Consider the following 22,702-nt stretch of genomic DNA (forward strand, 5'->3'; position numbering starts at 1 on the left):
AGAGTTAATCACCTATCAAAGACACTCTGACACATTGTGACAACCAACCCCATCATGGGGATGGTTGTCACACACTATGGGGTTGGTTGTCACCATGTGTTTTAATGAGAAAAAATCTTAAAAAGAAGACAAGAAGGCAGAACTAAAATTTTTAAAGTTTAATTGCATTGACAAGTTGACAAATACATAACTTAATGCATCTTAACATGAACATAAACAGGAACACATCATTAGGCCATCCTATATAAAAAAAAAAAATAAGAACACTCATTCACTTGTTACAGTGATGGCAAATGTAGGGTCTGGGCACTCCATGTGACAACCAACCCCAAAGAAAATGTGACGACCAACCCCAAGTGGAATGTCTTGATAGCATCAAGGCTAACAGCCATCTAACAACTAGTTAGCTAGCTAACAACAATCTAAACTATAGCTATCCCTTCACACTTTTTAAGGTTAATAATTGTTTCATTATAAACCAATTGTGTAAAAGCCTAGAAGAAAAATACAGAGGAGCGGAATATTTACAAATGGACATGAAAAACACAAAAAGCCCTCTCACCTCAAATTCAGCTGTTTCACTCCAAAGATGACAATGTAGGTGAACTCTGACCCCAATTCTGGACATTTAAATACCAAAGTATGGGAGACAGGACAGGTGGTGAAATATAATGAATGTGACAACCTACCCGTGTGACAACGTCCCCCGTTCTCCCCTACTACTAATAATAATAATGATAATGATAATAATAATAACAACTATAATGCATTATACATGTAGTTATTAATGAATATTGCTCCCAATGTCTTAATTTATAATGATGTAAATACTAATATATATTCAATTAAATACTATGTAAACAAACCCATAGTGTGGCCACATTGTTCAACAAGTGCCCTATTGCCATCACAGATTATGCCTTTAAGTTGAGTATTTCATGTGCATTTATGTTGAGTCATGTGTTTGACCCTCTCCCTCTTCTCCCACAGGTTTACAGAGGCAGTGTCAGACCCTATATCAACTTCAATGCAAAGGCGGATGCTGACCTTCTCCACAAGGCAATGAAAGGGATTGGTCAGTCTCTCACTTCTCTAACAGCCATGGGGCGTGCATACTCAGTGTCTAAGAAGGGAATACAGTAATTACTCAATTTAGGAATGTGCCTAAAAACCTTTCAGTTGTACGTTTTTATGGAATGTTTTCTCCATCTGAAAGGGTCGAGGCACAGCCTTAAAACTGAGTACAGTATAGAATGGAGCTGTTGACAATGAAGATGACTGACTGCAAAGTCATGCAAAGTCCGGCTGAATTTTTATATCCAAACCATTTCTATATTATAGCTGTCAGTTTGGAATAAGAAAATAAATGGGGTACTGCCACGGTTACTTTTTCCATCTTCTCTTATTTTTTCTCTATGAAGAGGTATATTGGTGTGAAATCACATATTGGAGTACTGGGACAAACTCCTCTCCCTTGTCTCTAGCCATGAGAGGCAGTAGTCAGTCAAACTCTAGAGTATAGAAATACCTCCAGCTAAAGTATTCAGCTGATATTCAGCGGCATTTCCCTTTAATTGGCTTTGTTACGGCTAGTTACTAATATTATTACTAATGTTCAGCCCCTGTGATGCTCTCGTAGTCCTACAGCTAAAATACATTTTATGTTTGGATTACTTTCACATCTGACCAAATTTTTCGTGGATGTTCATCACAGAGTTACGTAATGGCAAGTCCTACTCACAACTTCCTCCTGCCGTTCGTGTGAATCAGTTGGCCCACAGATGACGCATTTGATCGATGTAAGACCAAAAATATACCGCGCTTCATCAGGTACTTGCCCTCATCAGGGCAGCAAGGTGGGGGGGGGGTCATAGCCTGAAGATCCACCGGTCTTGGCTCACCATTGGAGCTCGTATCCATTTCGACCTGGCCCACTGAAGCGTGTCATATCAGTGGCCTTGCAGCATAATTACCTCCAGTTAACTCATCCATTTTGTCCTCCCGAGCAATGCCATTGTCTTTTTCCCCCCCATGCTTGATATGAATTGTTTGTTTACCGGTTTCCTCCTATCAAATGTTGACCTACTTCCCTGCCACGCTTCTATCCATCAATGTAGGATCACTGCCACCAGTCTAAGCATATGGAGATGTTCACCTTCTTTGCAGGGCTATAACTTTTTAAATTGTATTGCTAAATTGACATTACTATGGCCCATTCAACATCGATTATCTATCGTTCAGGATGTAGGAACGTTATACTTTTTCATTCATAGATTCTTCCAAAAATACCTTCTAGAATATAAGTATGTTTTTATCGTTTTCCGCAGTAATTCATAGAACGTGAGTTATAGGCATAAACGCATATATAGATTATCAACTGCCGTTTATTGCCGATACACGCTATATTTAAAAAATCAACTGTACATGATCGTATACGTTATGATTCATCATGCGCGGATGAAAGGCGGGGGGGGGGTCGTTTATAATTCTGTGATCGTCAGTAAATGCTTTATGTAGTATGGGTGATATATTGATCTGATCGGTTTGCAGTGAAAAGAATAAACAATCAAGCTGAAAGTAACGTTACTGTCCTCTTACCGTTCGCCGATGAGACTGGAGGAAAAAGATCCCACTTATTTGACGTCGATCGACTAGATCCATTTCCGGTTTGTATGGCGCAATAAACGCCCAAATCATATCGATTATTGAGTTATGGCAGCGATCCATATGCACGCCAGTGTGTGTCTGTAGTCCCGCAACGATATGTGACTGCCGGACGGATTTCCCAGATGCACCGAGATCACCAGATCCACTTCCGGTTGTAACTCGCCCGATCATCCACCAGGCGGCGGTATTGAGGCGTTGCACTGTTGTGCATGGTCCCACTGTATCACCAGAGGCTGGGTGGCAGAATTATGAATGCCATGGCGGAAAAATTAAATATGATCTCAATAACGTCGTACAGCGTGGTCTGGCAGAATTAGTATGGCCAGCAAACACGTCGTAAGCCATTTTTGGCGGTCAATGTGTTTTTTTATTTATTTTTATTTTTTTATTTCTCTGTTTTTCTCCCCGTCCCAATTTAGTCGTTGTGCCAATTCCCCCCCTCCCCTACCTGGTTGTTGTTCGCATGTTCTCCTACGAGTCGGTACAAGGGCGTCCCGAAGCCGATCGCACGCTTCCTCCGATACGTGCGGCGACAGCCAGTGACGTCTTTTCACTTGGCAGCGAGGACTCTCATTTGGTGAAGTGTAACGTGTGGGAGGGCACGCTATCTCCACCAAGTCCTGCCCCCGCTGAGCAAGCGCCGAGACCTGACCTGTAGGCGTCGCTGTCCACAACGCCAGATTCCCACCCACCAGCTTCCCCACCCCCTAATACTGCCAATTGCCAAGCTGGTAGCAACGCCGAGAGCTGGGCTCGAACCCAGCATCTCCTGCGTTGGTGACGAGCGCAATCTCCGCTACGCGACCTGACCGCCCCGATCAATGTGTGAGGTGGGTCATCGGTTTTTAATTGCATGGTGTCAGTCACTCTCAGTCACTCTCGTCTAGATGGGAAATACACTATCAGTCTTACTCCAGTGTTTGCAACAGCCACAAAATATAGAAAGTACAATAACAAAACTCATACTTACCCGTTCTAGTGTTAGTCCTTAATATCAAGAGCTCAGTCACTCAAATAGAGAATAGACAAGTGTCTCCATTGTTACTTCTGGTGGTGGGGCTGCCCATTTGTTTGCTCTTGGATCATCGATTGGGCCTTTAACCTCTTAAGCCTGAGGGATTCCACCCTTAGGTATGATTCCTTTGAGTCCTTGCCCTGCTGGCCTTAACCCTTTTACTACCACACTACTGATCGTGGATTTTAGGAGAATACAGCAGGGGACACACACGCCACTGTGGATAAATGGGGCTATCGTGGACAGGGTGAGCAGTTTTAAGTACCTGGGAGTCCACATCACAGAGGACCTGACATGGACAACACACATAGACTCTGTGATAAAAAAGGCGAAAGAGCGCCTCTATCACCTGAGACAATTAACACTATCAGTGTCGGCCGTGTTTTCCTTTTTACCCCCTTGAATGCCATCGTCCACTTCAATGTCAGCGTTAAAAACGCATAATTTATGTTTTAAATTATGGCTATGTATCTAATCTGCCCGTCGCTTATCAATGACTTGTTTGCAGTCAACATTGTCGAAACTGATTGTTTTTTAATCGGTTCATATCCTTTTTATAGCATTTCGAAAAGCTATCGTTCTCTCGAAAATGTCCGGAAAATAGAAAGATTCCCCCATAAACGGCATTTATTGGAATATTCTCGAATACACTAGACACGTTGTCATTTGTCGGCCTATTTATGAATAGTTTTCAAATAAACGCTAGATTATCGATAGTATATGTGTACTTATGCACGCTATAGAAGCGGGCTGAAAAATCTATTCTCTCATTTCCTCAACATCACACACAGGGCCGCCTGCGAGAAATGCGAGGCCCTGTGTGAGATTTAACGCGAGCCCCCCCCCCCCCCCAAAAGGTTAAAAAAAAAAAAATATATATATATATATATATATATATATATATATATATTTTTTTTTACAGTCAACATATTCTTAAATAATAGCGCTGCCCGAGGCGGGGCATGATACAGTCAACATATAGCAAAAGAGAAAGCGAGAGAGAGCTCCCGTTCTACAGTCAATATACAGTGTACAGAGAGAGAGAGAGAGAGACACACATTGGAAAGAAATTGAAATGCTATTTGGCCCTAAACAGAGAGTACACAGTGGCAGAATACCTGAGCACTGTGACTGAAGATCCTTGAGCACAGCCTAGCCATTGAGAAAGGCCGCCATAGGCAGACTGTGTGTGTTAGAAAGAGAGAGAGAGAGAGAGAGAGAACATGTGTGTTTGTCATGTGTGTGTGTGTTAGAGAGAGACTAGAGCATGTATGAGAGATTCAAAAGGACAAAGATCAACACTTAAATCCAAGAGAGAGAGAGAGAGAGAGAGAGAGAGAGAGAGAGAGACACATTGGAAAGAAATTGAAATGCTATTTGGCCCTAAACAGAGAGTACACAGTGGCAGAATACCTGAGCACTGTGACTGAAGATCCTTGAGCACAGCCTAGCCATCGAGAAAGGCCGCCATAGGCAGACTGTGTGTGAGAGAGAGAGAGAGAACATGTGTGTTTGTCATGTGTGTGTGTGTTAGAGAGAGACTAGAGCATGTATGAGAGATCCAAAAGGACAAAGATCAACACTTAAATCCAACAAGAAGAGGGTCTATACCAGAGAAACCAAAGCAGCAAGGAGCCAATGGCCGACATCAGCTAAATAGGCTAGCCAGGTACTGTGACACCAGGCCAAACGCTACCCAAGCTACACAAGCGACCAAGACATTCACACACAGCACATGTCGTATCTCCAAATGTTGTGAAGTAGCATATGTTTTGCCTGGAAAAAAACATCGTTATTAACAAAACATTCGGGAGGGGAAGGAAGGAAGAGTGGGGTAATGTCATGACATTTTCATTAATCTTACCTGCACAAAAGGAACGCAGGGCGAAAGGCCGCAACACAGGTCTCCACGTTGACGAAAGGCCTCTCGCTGGCGGGACAAAATAAGCCAGAACCCCCTGCTATTCTCACGGCTAATGTCAATGGTCGACTCGTAGCACAAGCTAACAGCTAACTCTAGCCTAGGCTAACTGATGGCATCAAAGTAACGTGCGCAGCCGGCAGCTAGCCGGCAGCTAGCTACGACGTTAGCTGCTGGCTGCGCACGTTACTTTGATGCTATCAGTTAGCCAGTTAGCTCAACCCGGCTATCGCTAACCATGAGCTAACGCACTACCACTGAAACTACAACATGAGAAAAGCAATACAGGCGCTGACACCAGGCACACACCGTTAGCTACTAGTAGTACTATATTAGCTAGTCGACCAGTTTGGCTCCAGAGAGAGAGAAAGAGAGCATAGGTCCACGGCGGGAATATAATCATAGGTTGACTCACCATAACGCAGTATCAATCCGGCGCCAATGGTAAAGTTGGAAGGAGACTTTCTTGGCCCACGGTGTAATTTCTTCTGATCCATGCGGCTTTTGAAAAGACATCCACTCGCCTCGCTCCTCTGAATAGCGCTGAATTATCTACCTTGTGTGTCTTCTTCTTCTATTTGGTATTACGGCGGACGGGCCGGAAACACTATCCTAAAATCTGTAGAGCAGCAAATCCGCAGAAACCGGAAAACTGCAGTCTGCAGAGCCGCAGAGGCAGGAAGTCAGACACATAATAATAATAATAATAACTTTATTTGTATAGCACTTTTCATACAGAGGTTGCAGTTCAAAGTGCTTCACAACAGTAAAAAATACAGGCATAAGCGAGCATAAAAAGATAGACAGGTAGAATCACAGTGTTTCACATTAGGATCTAGCATCCCAATAGGCTCTCCGCTTACAGTTTTCAGTAACACAAATAGTAAAAAATAGTTTAAAATGATTCAGTTTAAAAATAGTAAAATAAAAATAAAATAAAATAAAATAAAAATTATAAAATAGAACGGATATAAAAAATACAGGCATGAGCGAGCATAGCAAGATATGGCAAGTGACAACAATGCATAAAGTTTACAGACAATCCATGCTGATTGATCTGCCATAAGCAAGTGAAAGTTTACAGACAATCCATGCTGATTGATCTGCCATAAGCAAGTGAAGAAAGTTTACAGACAATCCATGCTGATTGATCTGCCATAAGCATAAGATTACAGTCTGTTCTAACAAACCAAACTGCCATGTATTAAAGTTTACAGACAATCCATGCTGATTGATCTGCCATAAGCTACAGCCAGGACACAGTTAACCTGGTTCTACTAACAGCCAGGACACAGTTAACCTGGTTCTACTACAGCCAGGACACAGTTAACCTGGTTCTACAACAGCCAGGACACAGTTAACCTGGTTCTACTACAGCCAGGACACAGTTAACCTGGTTCTACAATGCTACAGCCAGGACACAGTTAACCTGGTTCTACTACTACAGCCAGGACACAGTTAACCTGGTTCTACTACAGCCAGGACACAGTTAACCTGGTTCTACAATGCTACAGCCAGGACACAGTTAACCTGGTTCTACAGCCAGGACACAGTTAACCTGGTTCTACTAACAGCCAGGACACAGTTAACCTGGTTCTACTACAGCCAGGACACAGTTAACCTGGTTCTACTACAGCCAGGACACATTCTACAAACATGTCTAATGTGAAATATATAAGCATATAAGCAAAACTAGATTTTAGGTCTGTGATGAAAAAGGGCCTCGCGGGAAGGGGGGCCTCGCAAAAAAAAAAAAAAAAAAAAAAAAAATAATAATAAAAAAAAAAAAAAAAAAAATTTTTTTTTTTTTGCGAGGCCCCCCTTCCCGCGAGGCCCTGTGCGACCGCACTACTCGCACACCCCCTGAGGCGGCCCTGATCACACACACACACACACACACACACACACACACACACACATACACACATACGGAACACGCTGTTATCTCAGTGAATACAGCTCTGATTATCCTAAAACTGGTAACATAGACTCCTTACCTTAGATCAGATGTTCTCCAAAAAGATTATTCCAATTCTTGATCGCCATTCCAAATATCGATCGCGTTTATTGATTGATTATTTGCTGCTGTAAATATATATTCCACGCTGCTTTCCAACTCGCGATCACTTCCCTCATCATCAGATCCCTCGCCAGCACAATGGAGCCAGTCGGCTCCCCCCACACAGATCGGCCAGTATAATTGAATGGCCTGCAGTTACACAGGGATAGATGATAGGGGGCGGTATTTTCCCATCTGAGCTCCTAGAGGGTCTGCTGTACCAACGGGCAACTCGGTTGATGAAATATGAATTCAGATCGCTAATAAAAAAATCAAACGACAATTAGCGTCGTCGGCACTCAACAGGGGGCATGATAAGACGACAATACACGTCGCTGGCACTCAAAGTGTTAAGGAAGTTCAGAGTATCGGGGAAGATACTCCACTCCTTCTATTCCGGGGCGGTAGAGAGCATTCTGACTGGAAACATCACTGCCTGGTTTGGAAACAGTTGGGGTAACTGTACATTGGATTATCGACGAAACCTTAAACCTGTCACAACCTTCTGTAGTGTGGTAGTGAAAGGGTTAAGCCCCACCCACCCAACCCCTGCCATGGATGTGGGATGACACTTTGCATTTGTGTACCTGTGTAGCCTAAAGTACCTGTGTAGCCTATACCTGTGTAGCCTAGAGTAGCCTACCTGTGTAGCCTAGACTGAGTACCCGTGTAGCCCTGTAGCTCTCACCTCCATAGCCATGAAGTGCTTTGAGAAGCTAGTAAAGGGCTACATCTGCTCCTCCCTCCCCATCAACATGGACCCCCTGCAATTTGCATACCGCCCCAACAGGTCCACGGAGGACGCCATATCCCATGTGCTGCACACAGCAGCATCACACCTGGACAAGAGGCAGGGGAACTATGTGAGAATGCTATTCATCGACTACAGCTCGGCATTCAATACCATAGTCCCCTCCATACTCATAGCCAAGCTCAGGGACCTGGGCTTGGGCTATGACCTCTGCCAGTGGGTCTTGGACTTCCTGACTGGCAGACCCCAGGTGGTGAGAGCAGGCAACTGCACCTCCTCATCCATCACCCTCAACATAGGGGCCCCCCAGGGCTGTGTTCTGAGTCCCCTCCTCTACTCCCTGTACACACACGACTGTGTGGCTCAGCGGAGTAGCAATACAATCGTCAAATTTGCTGACGACACAGTGGTGGTGGGCCTGATCTCTGCCAACGACGAGAGGGCCTACCTGGAAGAGGTCAAGGTCCTGGCGGGATGGTGCCAGGAAAACAGCCTCTCCCTGAACGTCAGCAAAACAAAGGAGATGATTGTGGACTTCAGGAGGTCGGGGGTCAAGGACTACAGCCCCCTCAGCATCGACGGGGCACCGGTTGAGAGAGTCAACAGCTTCAAGTACCTCGGAGCCCACATATCCGAGGACTTGAAATGGACCATACACATTAACAGTGTGGTGAAGAAGGCACGACAACGCCTCTACTTCCTCAGGCGCCTAAGGAAGTTCCAAGTCAGCCAGAAGATCCTTAAGAACTTCTACTCATGTACAATAGAGAGCATCTTGACCGGCAACATCACCTCCTGGTTTGGGAATAGCACTGCAAAAGACCAAAGCAGACTACAAAGAGTGACACGTTCAGCCGAACGCACAATTGGAGGGGGGCTCCCCACTCTCCAGAACATTTACAACAAGCGTTGCAAGGGGAAGGCTAAGAGAATTATTAAGGACTCGAGCCACCCGAACAACTGCCTCTTTGAACTGCTGCCGTCAGGCAAGCGACACAGGAGTCTCAAGGCGAGCACAGAAAGACTCAGAAGTAGCTTCTATCCCCAGGCCATCAGGCTGCTAAACGAACAATGAATGAACACTACACAACAACAACCACCAAACACACATAGCACACACATCCACACGCACACACTCACTTTAAACAAACACACTGTAGCACCCACTACACACACTTTATAGCACACACCCACTTTAAACAAACACACTGTAGCACCCACTCCCCACACTTTATATTTATGGATGAAGGATTGCACTACAACTCGTACACCTTACTGTAAATTGTACCTAAAATTGTACCTCATCCCATTTCTGCTTTGCACTAGATAGTACTGTACATTAGTACACTGCATAGTATTGTGTATTGTATATTATATGGTAACTCAGAACATTGTACATATGTCTATACCGAACAACTGTGACCTCATTCTTCTTCTAAATTCATGCTATATTATGTTATTATGTTATTTGATACTATCTTGTCTAGCACAGTCTCTGGAGCGTAACAGTAAGAAGCATTTTGTATGAAAGTATTCTGTACTTCTGTATGACAACTATTAAAGAACTTGAACTTGAACTTGAACTTGAACTTGTAGCCTAAAGTACCTGTGTAGCCTATACCTGTGTAGCCTAGAGTAGCCTACCTATGTAGCCTAGACTGAGTACCTGTGTAGCCTAAAGTACCTGTGTAGCCTAAAGTTAAAATTCAGTATGGGATTTTCTGGAGTTATTCACCCTGTTGGAATGCATCAACAGGCACTGATGAAGACACCATCCTGATGCTCCTGTCAGGACGGAGCAACGATCAACGCCAGCAAATCAAGGCAGCGTATAAGAAGGCTTACGGAAAGGTGAGACGAGCCGCTGGGAAGGGAACAGAAAAGCAATGACAGACTACCATTCACTGACTGAGTGATGGCGATAGGCTCATGTCAACCACCTTGTCCTCCTCTCTCTCTCCCCCCGACTTGCCAGAAGGCAGAGCTCTCAGCTTTGCACAATGCATCCTCAGAAAGGCTGTTTACAACTACAGAGTCACTTCTGTAACAATGGTGTTAATGCCACGGAGATAATAGAAAGATGGATGAACACTTCTCAAAATGAGAGGACGTGGGGAAGTGAGCTGTTCTCACAAACAGTCGTCAGCAAGTGACAAATCGCTGGCTAATGGCTTAATTCAAAGCCACAAAGCCAAAGGGATACATTTCATATAATACCATCATGAAGGTTAATAATATGCAGAGGGCATAGAAAGAAAACTGAAAATGTTTACAGCTGGGACCTTGTGAAATTGAATCAATTCCCTGCTGATATGACATTTGAAAATGACACCAAACATCGCTGCACAGCTTCTCATTTCCCTGTGCGCAGCATATGGCTTTCGCTGTCAGTATTTCCCATGTGAAACAAAGATTTAGGAAAATATTAATATCAATAAAGATACTTTATTGGGCCCTTAAGGCGAGACACCCCAGGTGAATAGGCAAATATACTTTCTTTTGTTGATTTTGAGATTTTGTTATATTTTGCTTCCTAAACATGTCTTCTATGAAACTAGTGACAATAAAACGTCAATAACACACCTTTAGTTGTTTATTTACTTCATTTTGCCTTATTGCATCCATATGTGCACATATTTAATGGGGAAGTGCCTCATTTGCATATATAAACATAAAATTCAGAAAACTTGCAATATATTTTTTCTTAGTTTATATGTACAAATAACAAACTGGGAAAGTTTCATAGTGATATCTATTCAAATATTTCTTGTGGTTCTTGTGGTTTGATTAGGTATTGCGTTTGTAAATAGCTGTTTAAAAAAAAATTATGGCATTTTACAATACAGAACTTTGAAGGCATTTTCCCAAAAATGAGTTTTTATGCGTTTTTCTTACACGCAAGGGTAGATGTACCATTCCATAGCACCTACACACACCATACTTTCCACATTTCTTCCTATATATACCTTGCATCTTTTTACAGAGGGGTTTGTTGATATATCATTCATAGCCTGATTTATAGTACATTTAGACCAAAAGACATGGCGAAAATTTATTTTTTTATGACTGTAGTCAGCATTTCCTGATTCATGGGATGATAAAAAGACATATCCACAATCCCTTCTCTAAATAAGTTCACTGTGTTATGTGTCAACATAATCAAACCATTTAAAAAAATCTGGCATTGGTATTTATACCCAAACGTCATATGCAAATTAATGCATATTTAATGAGGTAATGCCTATTTTGCATATATAAACATAAGATCTCAGAAAACTTGCAATACATTTTTTCTAAGTTGTTATGTACATAACAAACTGGGAAAGTTTCATAGTGATATCTCTTCAAATATTTGTTTTGCCTATTCACCTGGGGTGTCTCACCTTAAAGCGACAATGTGTAATTTCCCTATTAATTAATTAAACAAATTTAACAGAATGTTCGTTGCCCCGAAGCTAAAGTGGTCGTCTCAGATACGATGTGCTGGAGCTGCCAAACAGGCATCAGTCCAACACCTCCAGTAAATTACAGCCTCTCCAAGGGGTTCTGAACACACCCACACAGGCTATAATCCATCCTCCCTCTCTTCTGATCCCACTCAAGTCATGCCCCCAAATATGCCTAAATCTGTGATTAACTGCAAATAGAAATCAATTTCCAATACAGCCGTCTTTGAATAATGTTTTGCGCTGTGTTCTGGCTCACAGCTTCCAATGGAAAACCAACGACTGGATTTAGCTATGAGTGTGTATGTGTGTGTGTGTGTGTGTGTGTGTGTGTGTGTGTGTGTGTGTGTGTGTGTGTGTGTGTGTGTGTGTGTGTGTGTGTGTGTGTGTGTGTGTGTGTGTGTGTGTGTGTGTGTGTGTGTGTGTGTGTGTGTAGGTAGGTGTGTGTGTGTGTGATTCAAGAGATTCAAAATTCAAGAGATTTATTCGTCACATACGAGACATGTAGTGAAATGAAGGTGGCCATGCCCGCCTTGATTGTGCAAAAATACAAATAATAAAATAGAATATTAAAATAGACATCATAAAAAGTTATAAGAATAAAAATACAATACAATGCTAAGCGTTAAAGGTCATGAGTACTTTATAATAATATACAAATATACAGTTATGTTTTCTAAAGTGATTGTTTTTTTTGTAGTGTATTGTAGTGTGTGAGAGAGTGCAAGTGAGGATGTGTGGTGTGTGTGTGTGTGTGTGTGTGTGTGTGTGTGTAGATGGTTTTCTATTGTTCCTTTTTACAGTCAGCTGCCAATTTCTTCCTCCACTTAAAATTGCCCGCACTCAAGTTTGGTTTTGATTATTGTCACTTATAAATGTGTAATTTTGAGAAGTGGTTTGAATTGGCCCAGCGTTTCTCACACCGAGGGCCAGAGAATGCGCCTGAGCCCTGGGATGTTGTCGAGTGGTCCCCCCTGGCCTGGTGGGATGTTGTCGAGTGGTCCCCCCTGGCCTGGTGGCTGGGATGTTGTTGAGTGGTTCCCCCTGGCCTGGTGGGATGTTGTCGAGTGGTCCCCCCTGGCCTGGTGGGCTTACATAGCCTTGGTTCATTTTCTAATTCTAGTGTATTTGTTTTAAAGTTAATCCATTTTAGTTTTGAAGCAAGCTGTCCCTGGAGGTAGTGACACCATTACTTGTTGCTCCCCGATACCAAAAGACAACCGTTTCCCTGTTCCCCGAGACCCAAGTGCTGAGGAACGCTGAATTTGTCCTTTGAGGTTCCTTCAAATCAACTGCAGGTATCATTTAATAATGATGTCTCTGCAGGATCTGGTCAGTGCTTTGAAATCAGAGCTCGGAGGACTGTTTGAAAGTCTCATCGTGGCCCTGATGACTCTGCCTAACACCTATGATGCAACTCAACTCCACAACGCTATAAAGGTACTGTTTTAAGGCTCTTCGACTGCTGTTTATGCCATAGAATACAGTAATGATTACTGTTTATGCCATGTAGAATACAGTAACGACTGCTGTTTATGCCATGTAGAATTCAGTAATGACTACTGTTTATGCCATGTAGAATACAGTAATGACTACTGTTTATGCCATGTAGAATACAATGACTACTGTTTATGCCATGTAGAATACAATAATGACTACTGTTTATGCCATGTAGAATACAATAATGACTACTGTTTATGCCATGTAGAATACAATAATGACTACTGTTTATGCCATGTAGAATACAATAATGACTACTGTTTATGCCATGTAGAATACAATAATGACTACTGTTTATGCCATGTAGAATACAGTAACGACTGCTGTTTATGCCATGTAGAATACAGTAACACATATTACCGTTTATGCCATGTAGAATACAATAATGACTACTGTTTATGCCATGTAGAATACAATAATGACTACTGTTTATGCCATGTAGAATACAATAATGACTACTGTTTATGCCATGTAGAATACAATAATGACTACTGTTTATGCCATGTAGAATACAATAATGACTACTGTTTATGCCATGTAGAATACAGTAACGACTGCTGTTTATGCCATGTAGAATACAGTAACACATATTACTGTTTATGCCATGTAGAATACAGTAACACATATTACTGTTCATGCCATGTAGAATACAGTAACACATATTACTGTTCATGCCATGTAGAATACAGTAACACATATTACTGTTCATGCCATGTAGAATACAGTAACACATATTACTGTTTATGCCATGTAGAATACAGTAACACATATTACTGTTCATGCCATGTAGAATACAGTAACACATATTACTGTTTATGCCATGTAGAATACAGTAACACATATTACTGTTCATGCCATGTAGAATACAGTAACACATATTACTGTTCATGCCATGTAGAATACAATAACACATATGACTGTTTATGCCATGTAGAATATAGTAACACATATTACTGTTTATGCCATGTAGAATACAGTAACACATATTGATCAGTGCAGAGAACAGATCCTGATGGAAATGAGTAAGAATATCCTTGAGATGCAAATAGGATTCTTTTGTGCACCAGTGGAACACATCACTAGTGTCCGAGTCGCCTCTCTCTGTGTGTAATTACCAAACATCATTCACGCTCTGTCATTTTCATAAAGCTTTTAACCTTGTTTTTGACCCTATGCATTTGTCCAATTGATTCATCTCCTTCAGGCACAGTGAAGGTCAGGGGTTAAGCCTGATGTACATATTATGAGTACTCTTGAGACACGCCCATTTATTGTCTCTGAATAGGTGGGACTGAGGGACCACTTCCCCACATGTGTGTTTCATATTGAATTATGTTGTGTCTTGTGGGTCCTGGATGGTCGATGCATTATTGTAACACTTGGGAGGTACTTAGAAGATAAGCCATTAAGCCATTTCCCTTTATTTATTTATTGTATACCTAATGGCCCAAGTGAACACTATGTAGGCTACTATCAAACTGAAGATGCAATTGGGATTTTATCATCTGGAAACAATGTGATCTTTACATTGTTAATGTAGCCTATAGCTATTCGTCCAATAATTCTCATTTTGGATGTGATTTTAGGCTGACGCCATATGGGCTGACGCTCTAATTAATCTGCAATTGATTTATATTCCTAACTCTAATATCTAGCTAATTAATTCATGTGCTTTTTTCCATCCCTTGTTTAACCACAACCTTCCTGTGCAGTTGCTTACTGCTTCCTACTAGCAACCTGTCAGTAAATGAGTAGTTTGTTACAGTAGCTATAGCTACAGCCTAACAGGTTGACAGGTTAGCAGGGTTCTAATCATCTTGTTGTGCTTGATGGTCAGGGAGCAGGGACAGATGATGCTGTGCTGATTGAGATCATGGCCTCCAGGACTGCTGTACAGATTAAGGACATTATCAAAATCTATAAGAAAGGTGAGGCAAAATGGAGTAAACTACTACTACAACAACATCATCATCATCAACAACAACAACAACTACAGCAAAAAGATTGGTACATCACATCCACATAGACTAGTTAATTGCTTTTTCTTACATAATAAGTAATTTATTAAAAGATAATATGATAGAAATTCTTCAGTTAAAGGAACACGCCAACATTATGGGAAATGCGCCTCCTGTCTTCTTCAGAGTCAGACAAGAAGATAGATACAAATGTCCTTTCTGTGTGTTCAGTAGAAAGCTATCCGGCTGCAAGCCAGCCTACCTTAGCACAAATTAATGGAAGTGGATATGGACCACTAGGAGAGGTGTTTTTAGCCAACAGCTAGACTAGCTGGTCCATATCTACTTCCATTCAATTTGTGCTAAGCTAGGCCAGCTTTCCACTGAACGCACAGAGAAGAAATTGGTATCTATCTTCTTGTCTGACTCTAGAGAAGACGGCAAGCGCATTTCACATAATGTTGGCGTGTCCCTTTAAGACACCAATCTGTCTCCACTAATGCATGCCAGCTTCATTGCCTTTCCAATGTGTTCAGTGATGATAAATCAGCTAAATCCAAGTCAAACTGGCAGGTTCCAGGCCCAGGTCATGGAACATTACCAATGTGACTGCTTCTCCCTATGGCTCAAGAGGATTTCCCTTTTTGAGCAATATAGACCAAGCAATAAAACAAGAAAATCAATGCATGTAGCAGATAAAATCCATGAACTGTATACACTAATAGACAGTATACCGCATGAATAGCCTGGACACACTATGTAAAGGTGATCCTATATTTCTTCCACACGGTACATATAAGTAGAGTCTAGTCATCTTTATAAATCTATGTCTCTTCAGCCAAGCGAGAGCCAAGGCAGGAGGAGCTAAAGGCGGGGAGGCTCGGCCATCCGAGACGGACACAAGAGAAGCACGAGCCATCATGTTAATCAAATCTGTGCCGTCGGAGGCCTTCTTCTGCGAAAAACAGGCCGTGTCCCATTTGACTTGAGTCGATCGCGACCACTAATGTGTGAGAGATGAGTGTAAACAATCTTCTCGTCTCCTCTTTCTCCCCCGAAGAGTTCGGTGGCAAGCTGGAGAAGGACGTCTGCAGTGACACCACGGGACACTACCAGAGGCTGCTGGTGATCCTGCTGCAGGTAAACGGAGGAAGAGAAACGAGCAGGAAGGTGGAAAGACGGATCTTTCATTTCCTGATAATGAGAGTGACATTATAAAGTCATGAGGAGAGACGGATAAATGTGAGGGAGGGGGGGGGGGGGAGGTGTGTAGGAGGAGGAGGAGGAGGAAATGTAATCTTCATGGGTTACTTAGGTTCTGAGAAGACAGTCGGCAGACGGGAGGTCACCATCCTTTCTCCTGCCATGATACTCTGGAACTAACACGTCACTGTGTGTTCCTCTGTTTTGTGATTGTGAAGGCGAGCAGAGACGAGGGAGTAGATGAGGAAGAGATCCAGAAAGATGCCAAGGTAAGAAACCTTAAAATAACAGCGGCCAAAAAAGTTAAACAACGCCAGAGGACAAAACCATTCCTCACTCTCAGGTTGGCATTTTCTTGATGGTAGTTCAATTCCCAGGTGGTTTCATTTTGACGAATGGCTCAAACTTATTGACGGTGCTTCCAAACCCCACGCGTGAAAGTTGTTTATCGGTTCCATAAATACATAAATCAATAAATGAAAAAAATAAAGACTGGAGGGGGGAACAAACAAAAAAAAAGCAAAGACATCAACCACAGGAAGGAGGAGGCGTTGTGCTAAAGATCAGAAGTGATTAGATTTTATCATCTTCTTGCAAATGTCAACATGTTAACAGTATGACCGTATGAAACCATTACACAAAGAGCTGGAGAGCTAAAGGGCAGAGAAGCCTTAAACCCACCACAGCTGTTTGATAAATGTGCCATGAGATAAATTGATTTAGGGACATCCACTTCCTGGCACGGAAAATCCTGTTTCTTCAGAACCGTTCCTCATTACACTGTAAATATTGAGTTTTGATTTGTGTGTACCAACATTGAAGGCCAGGTTTGATGATTATATATATGTATATATATATATATATATATATATATATATATATATATATATATATATATATATATATATATATATATATATATATATATATATATATATATATATATATATATATATATATATATATATATATATATATACATATATATAATCATCAAACCTGGCCTTCAATGTTGGTACACACAAATCAAAACTCAATATTTACAGTGTGTATATATATATATATATATATATATATATATATATATATTATATACATATATAGTTGTCTATCGTAATGATGACAATCTCTCTTGACAAGTTCATCAATAATAACATTATTGTAATTTGTGCACATTTAGCTGAAAAACATTTAGGGTAAAACTCGAGTGCTACAATCTTGAGTGCATAGTAGTAGAGACATATTAGCATAGTAGGTACAGTAGTAGGCAAGGTAGATTCCTTAGTAGCAGTGTATACTGGTAAAAGACAGTACAAAGGTTAGTCGCTTTTTTAGAGGTACTATATGAGCAATTAGAAAGATAGATAGATAGATAGATAGATAGATAGATAGATAGATAGATAGATAGATAGATAGATAGATAGATAGATAGATAGATAGATAGATAGATAGATAGATAGATAGATAGATAGATAGATAGATAGATAGATAGATAGATAGATAGATAGATAGATAGATAGATAGATAGATAGATAGAGCGTTTTAGGTTGGTTTTAATTGTAGGCACCAAGCAGACAGGTTTGACAGTACAGGAATGTACAAATAGAGGCGAGCAGGTGCACTCCTCGTGCAGCACAGGAGCGTCCAGGCAGGTGGTGTCTCGGGAGTGGTGGTCCTGGGCACAGGGAGAAATATTAGGACAAGGCAGGCAACAAGGACAGAGTAGCAAGGCTAGTGTGCGTCGTCGTACCTAGGTTGTTAGGTTAACACTGCGACGAGGAAGAGCAGGATCCGTGTGGGGGTTTGTTGATGAGGGAATCCCTCACAGCCGCGCTGATTGATCTCCCTCTGGCAGCGTGGGAATGCAGGGGTCGGATGCTGCCCATATAAGGGTGTGGAAGGATGAGGGGTGAGGAAGGCTCTCGCCGTGATTATGACATCTACTCTCTCCACCTGCTGAACAGAGGAGGGTTGACTGCCTCCCCGCGCCGGAAGTCAACTATAATTTCCTTTGTCTTAGAGATGTTTAAGAGCAGGTCATTCTCTCCCATCTATGTTTGAAAGTTTAGTTGTTAAGGATTTCCAAAAACAAGCTACTGGTGGGCAATCCCAAAACATGTGCATATAAGTGCCAGTGGTCCCCAGAGCACACAAAGTGCACCGAGAGTCGGCCACCAGTCCCATAGCATACAGCTTCCTAGGTGTGAGATACGTCCTATGAATATAATTAAAATGTATTTGCTGGTGATTAGGGTTGCGGGAGGCTAATGTAACAGTCTCCTCCCAGTCAAACTCAGAGTCTAATTCCGTGATGTCCCCTCGCCAGACTGTATCCAATAATACGATTTTATATGTGGATTTGATTAAGAGTGTATACAAATCTGAGACAAACCCTCTTGAGGTTGTTCTGTCCCTGATAAGCTTAATAAAAGGGTGTGGGTGTAGTGCTTGAGCCCACGGTACCCCATGCGCCCTGAGCGCCGACCTTAGTTGTAAGTAGAGGAAGAAGGACACACCGGGGACATCGTAAAATTCTCTAAAAATAAGGACCTTAAAAATAAAAGGTCCTGAAACGCGCGAAGGCCGGTTTTATCATATATATCTCCCAGAGTATGAACTCCCCTCCTCTCCCATTGAGGAATATTAATGGGTTTGTGCCCAACAAGTAGTTGTTGGTTATGAAAAATTGGAGAGTCGAGGTGCCATGGGCATTTGACAGCACAAGATCTCTGTACATTACGCCATGTTTGAATCACATGGGATATGATCGGGCCATATCGTAATTGGCATTTTCAGTCTCAGCGAGTACAACAGAAGTACAACTTCAAATCGGGGATTGCCAAGCCCCCATCCTGTTTCCTACGTTGAGTGGTAGTTTTTTTTTTACTCTTGGGTGTTATTATTTTAGGATTTGTATGCTGCTGGTGAGGGGAAGTTTGGCACAGATGAGGAAAAATTCATCACCATCCTTGGCAACAGGAGTGTAGAGCATCTCAAAAAAGGTTTGTGTGTGAGTGTGTATGTGTGTGTGTGTCTATGTGTGAGCTTGCACATGTACAGTATATGTTCTGATGTGCATATGTGCTATTGTATTATTTTACTATGAAAGAAAGGCTTGACAATAGAGTGATAAGAGTCATTGACATCCTAGTGTTTTGTCTGTTCTCATCAAAGTGTCATTGTATTGTTTGGCCTGTAGTGTTCTCTGCCTACAAGGACCTGTCTGGCTCTGATATAGAGGACAGCATTAGAGGAGAGACCATTGGGAACCTGGAGACATTACTGCTGGCTGTGGGTGAGACATCTCTCAACAGATCATAAACGGACAACAGAGAATGGACCCTTTGGAACAAGGGCAGCTTTTCATTTGCATATTTGAGTCAAAAAGATAATCATTCAAAAGAACATTTACATTTAGTAATTTAGCTGACGCTTTTATCTAAAGCGACTTACAAAATGTGAACAACAAATCAGCAGGTGGGGTACATCTCTGGCAGCTAAGGGTAAGTGGTGTTTGTCTAGCAGTGCCAAACTTGAGTGCTACACTTTGAGTGCATAGTAGTATAGACATATTAGCATAGTATTAGGTACTGTAGTAGTAGTATAGACATAGTAGCATAGTAGATAGTAGTATAAACATAGTAGCATAGTACATAAGTAAAAGACAGTAAGAAGGTTTGTTTTAATTTAATTATATATTTATTTATTCTTTATCCAGATATTGATTGAAAAAGTCGGTTCATGTTTGACTAAGTAGCAAAAATACCAAATAAAATGTAGAAAACAATACCTTTATCAAATGTAGAAAATAATACCTTTATAAAATGTAGAAAACAATACCTTTATAAAATGTAGAAAATAATACCTTTATAAAATGTAGAAAACAATACCTTTATAAAATGTAGAAAATAATACATTTATAAAATGTAGAATATAATACCTTTATAAAATGTAGAAAATAATACCTTTATTAAATGTAGAACATAATACCTTTATCAAATGTAGAAAGCAATACCTTTATCAAATGTAGAAAGCAATACCTTGATAAAATGTAGAAAGCAATACCTTTATAATTAGATTAGGACAGCAAAATAACATTCAGTATAAATATGAAATGACCGGCTGAATGTCTTTTTTCCTTCCCCAGTGAAGTGTGTCAAAAGTGTCCCGGCCTACTTTGCAGAGGCTCTTTATGGATCTATGAGGGTATGTCATCATAATGCATTTGTGGAAGAATTTAAATGAATATGTATTTTCATATTGAGTTTGCATTTTACATTTACAGTTTTTTCTTTTTTTAAAGAAAGTAAACGTTTTTTATTTTTTTAAGTATTATGATTGAATCAATTGGGAGAATTAGAAGAACTGTTTTCCTTTTTGTATCTTTCCTTTTCTTTTGACTTATTTAGCCTTACTGTATGTGCACTTTTTTTCAAAGATTGGTTTCACCATACACAATCAATCACTGAAACATACACGTATATCCTAGAAAAGTAGTGAGTTCCTCAGGTCCAATGACCTGTTGTGTGTCCTGCTCAGCGCGCCGGGACCGATGATGACACCTTGATGAGGATCATGGTGTCCAGGAGTGAGACAGACATGCTGGACATCAGAGCCTGCTTCAAGAAGACATATGGAGCGTCTCTCTACAGCACTATTCAGGTACAGTAAGCTGAGAGGCAATACGATACACAATAAAGTATTATGGTATTTCTATCATTGTAGTGACGATACATGTTGGAAATACCTCAATATTACCATCAGTGATTAAGTTTAAGTTGGAATAAACCATCATATTTCTTAAGTACAAATGTGATGCCATGGCAAAACATAATATTTTTGACCATGGACAATTATTTATACAATGGCCTGTACCATGGTAAAGCTGAAGTTACGATCAAACTGCCATAATGCTTTTTGTAAGGGATTGCAAGTATATTTTCCTTGCCCTTATACTGGACTGATAAACAAATGCTAACTCCTGGAAATATGGAGAAAGAGTTTGCATCAACCGTTTAATAAGTCAATCCAATATGCTATTTTGTTCTTTATTTACACAAAATATGTTCCATGGACCCTACAAGGAATTCTGTTGTAATAAGCTGATGCATATTGATGGAATTTTTTTTTTGCAAACTTTTTGCAAGCTTTTCAATCGCGTTTCTGTCCAAAAATATGTAAAGTAATGTTTCAAAGCTTATTGTAAGATGCCAGTCTATACCTTTATCCTTGCGGAAGATACTGACCTCATTGTATCATGTTGCAGTCAGGTACTTTCTCCCAAATCTTAACATATGCCACCCCCTCCACAAGTGCCACCCACCTGTCACCCTCTTGAGATTCATTAGGTAAATCTAGGTCACATGCCAGTAAGCAGGAGACCCAAATGAGTGACAGGTACTTAACTTTACCCAAAAGCTAGCGTACCATTTTAGACCACGTGCTTCGCTGTCCACGAATCCCTGAGTCTGCCACCTTTCTTTCTGTCGAAATAATGAGTTACCTTCCTACACACACACCACGCATGCATGCACACGCACGCACGCACGCACGCACGCACGCACGCACGCACGCACACACACACACACACACACACAGGATCATCGAGAGCAAGCTCTCATTTACAATGATGTCGAGAAATACAGGCACATAATAAATATGAAAAACAGGGTAGAAACAGATTCAAGTCAATCAATTAAACATTTAAAATGATTAAAAACAACTGCAGACTGTGGTGAAATCAAAAGCGCAGTTTGTGACAGCTTTTGGTAAGATTGATCATGTACTGGCTGTGTCCATCTGTCATTGCTAGTCTTTCTCTGATAGTTTGTGGTGTTTATCTGCCTTACAGGAAGACACAACAGGAGACTACAGGAAGGCTCTGCTGTACCTCTGTGGTGGTGATGATTAATAATGGCTCTGTTTATCACGTGTACACTGGCGCTGGATGATGATGCAGGACGGCGCTGCTGTACTGTTATTGATTCATGGTTATTGATTCTTTCTGAGATTGCTATTGATTCATTTGGCTTTCATTAGTTGACTGTCGTCTCGATTTATAACGTTATTTTCGTAGGGAACCGTATAGAAGAGCCCATTTGTCTCCTCTCCTTTTTTTGTCATATTTACTTCAATGTGTAATAAAATATACAGAGCTCAGCAGGAAGAGTATGCATTTTATT

At 41.1% G+C, this 22,702-nt stretch overlaps 1 protein-coding gene across 1 annotated transcript; it reads left to right on the forward strand.

The window, feature by feature from the left end:
* The first annotated feature begins 1,047 nt into the window (after window positions 1-1,047).
* Window positions 1,048-22,498, forward strand: anxa5a (annexin A5a). Its single transcript, XM_084331887.1, has 11 exons — window positions 1,048-1,075; window positions 10,170-10,264; window positions 13,186-13,299; window positions 15,197-15,287; window positions 16,378-16,457; window positions 16,739-16,789; window positions 19,429-19,522; window positions 19,720-19,815; window positions 20,668-20,726; window positions 21,060-21,182; window positions 22,372-22,498. Exons 1-11 carry the CDS (start codon window positions 1,063-1,065, stop codon window positions 22,429-22,431), a joined length of 876 nt encoding a protein of 291 aa, XP_084188013.1. The 5' UTR covers window positions 1,048-1,062; the 3' UTR covers window positions 22,432-22,498.
* Window positions 22,499-22,702: the final 204 nt, after the last annotated feature.

This window comes from Notolepis coatsorum, assembly GCF_963971535.1.
Source record: "Notolepis coatsorum genome assembly, chromosome: 16".
Classification (NCBI taxonomy): Eukaryota; Metazoa; Chordata; class Actinopteri; order Aulopiformes; family Paralepididae; genus Notolepis; species Notolepis coatsorum.

Excerpts from the sequence above, each read along its gene's own strand:
- anxa5a (XM_084331887.1), top strand. Across the intron at positions 16,790-19,428 it reads AGATCCAGAAAGATGCCAAG|GATTTGTATGCTGCTGGTGA; the intron begins GTAAGAAACCTT and ends TTATTATTTTAG. Across the intron at positions 21,183-22,371 it reads CTCTCTACAGCACTATTCAG|GAAGACACAACAGGAGACTA; the intron begins GTACAGTAAGCT and ends TCTGCCTTACAG.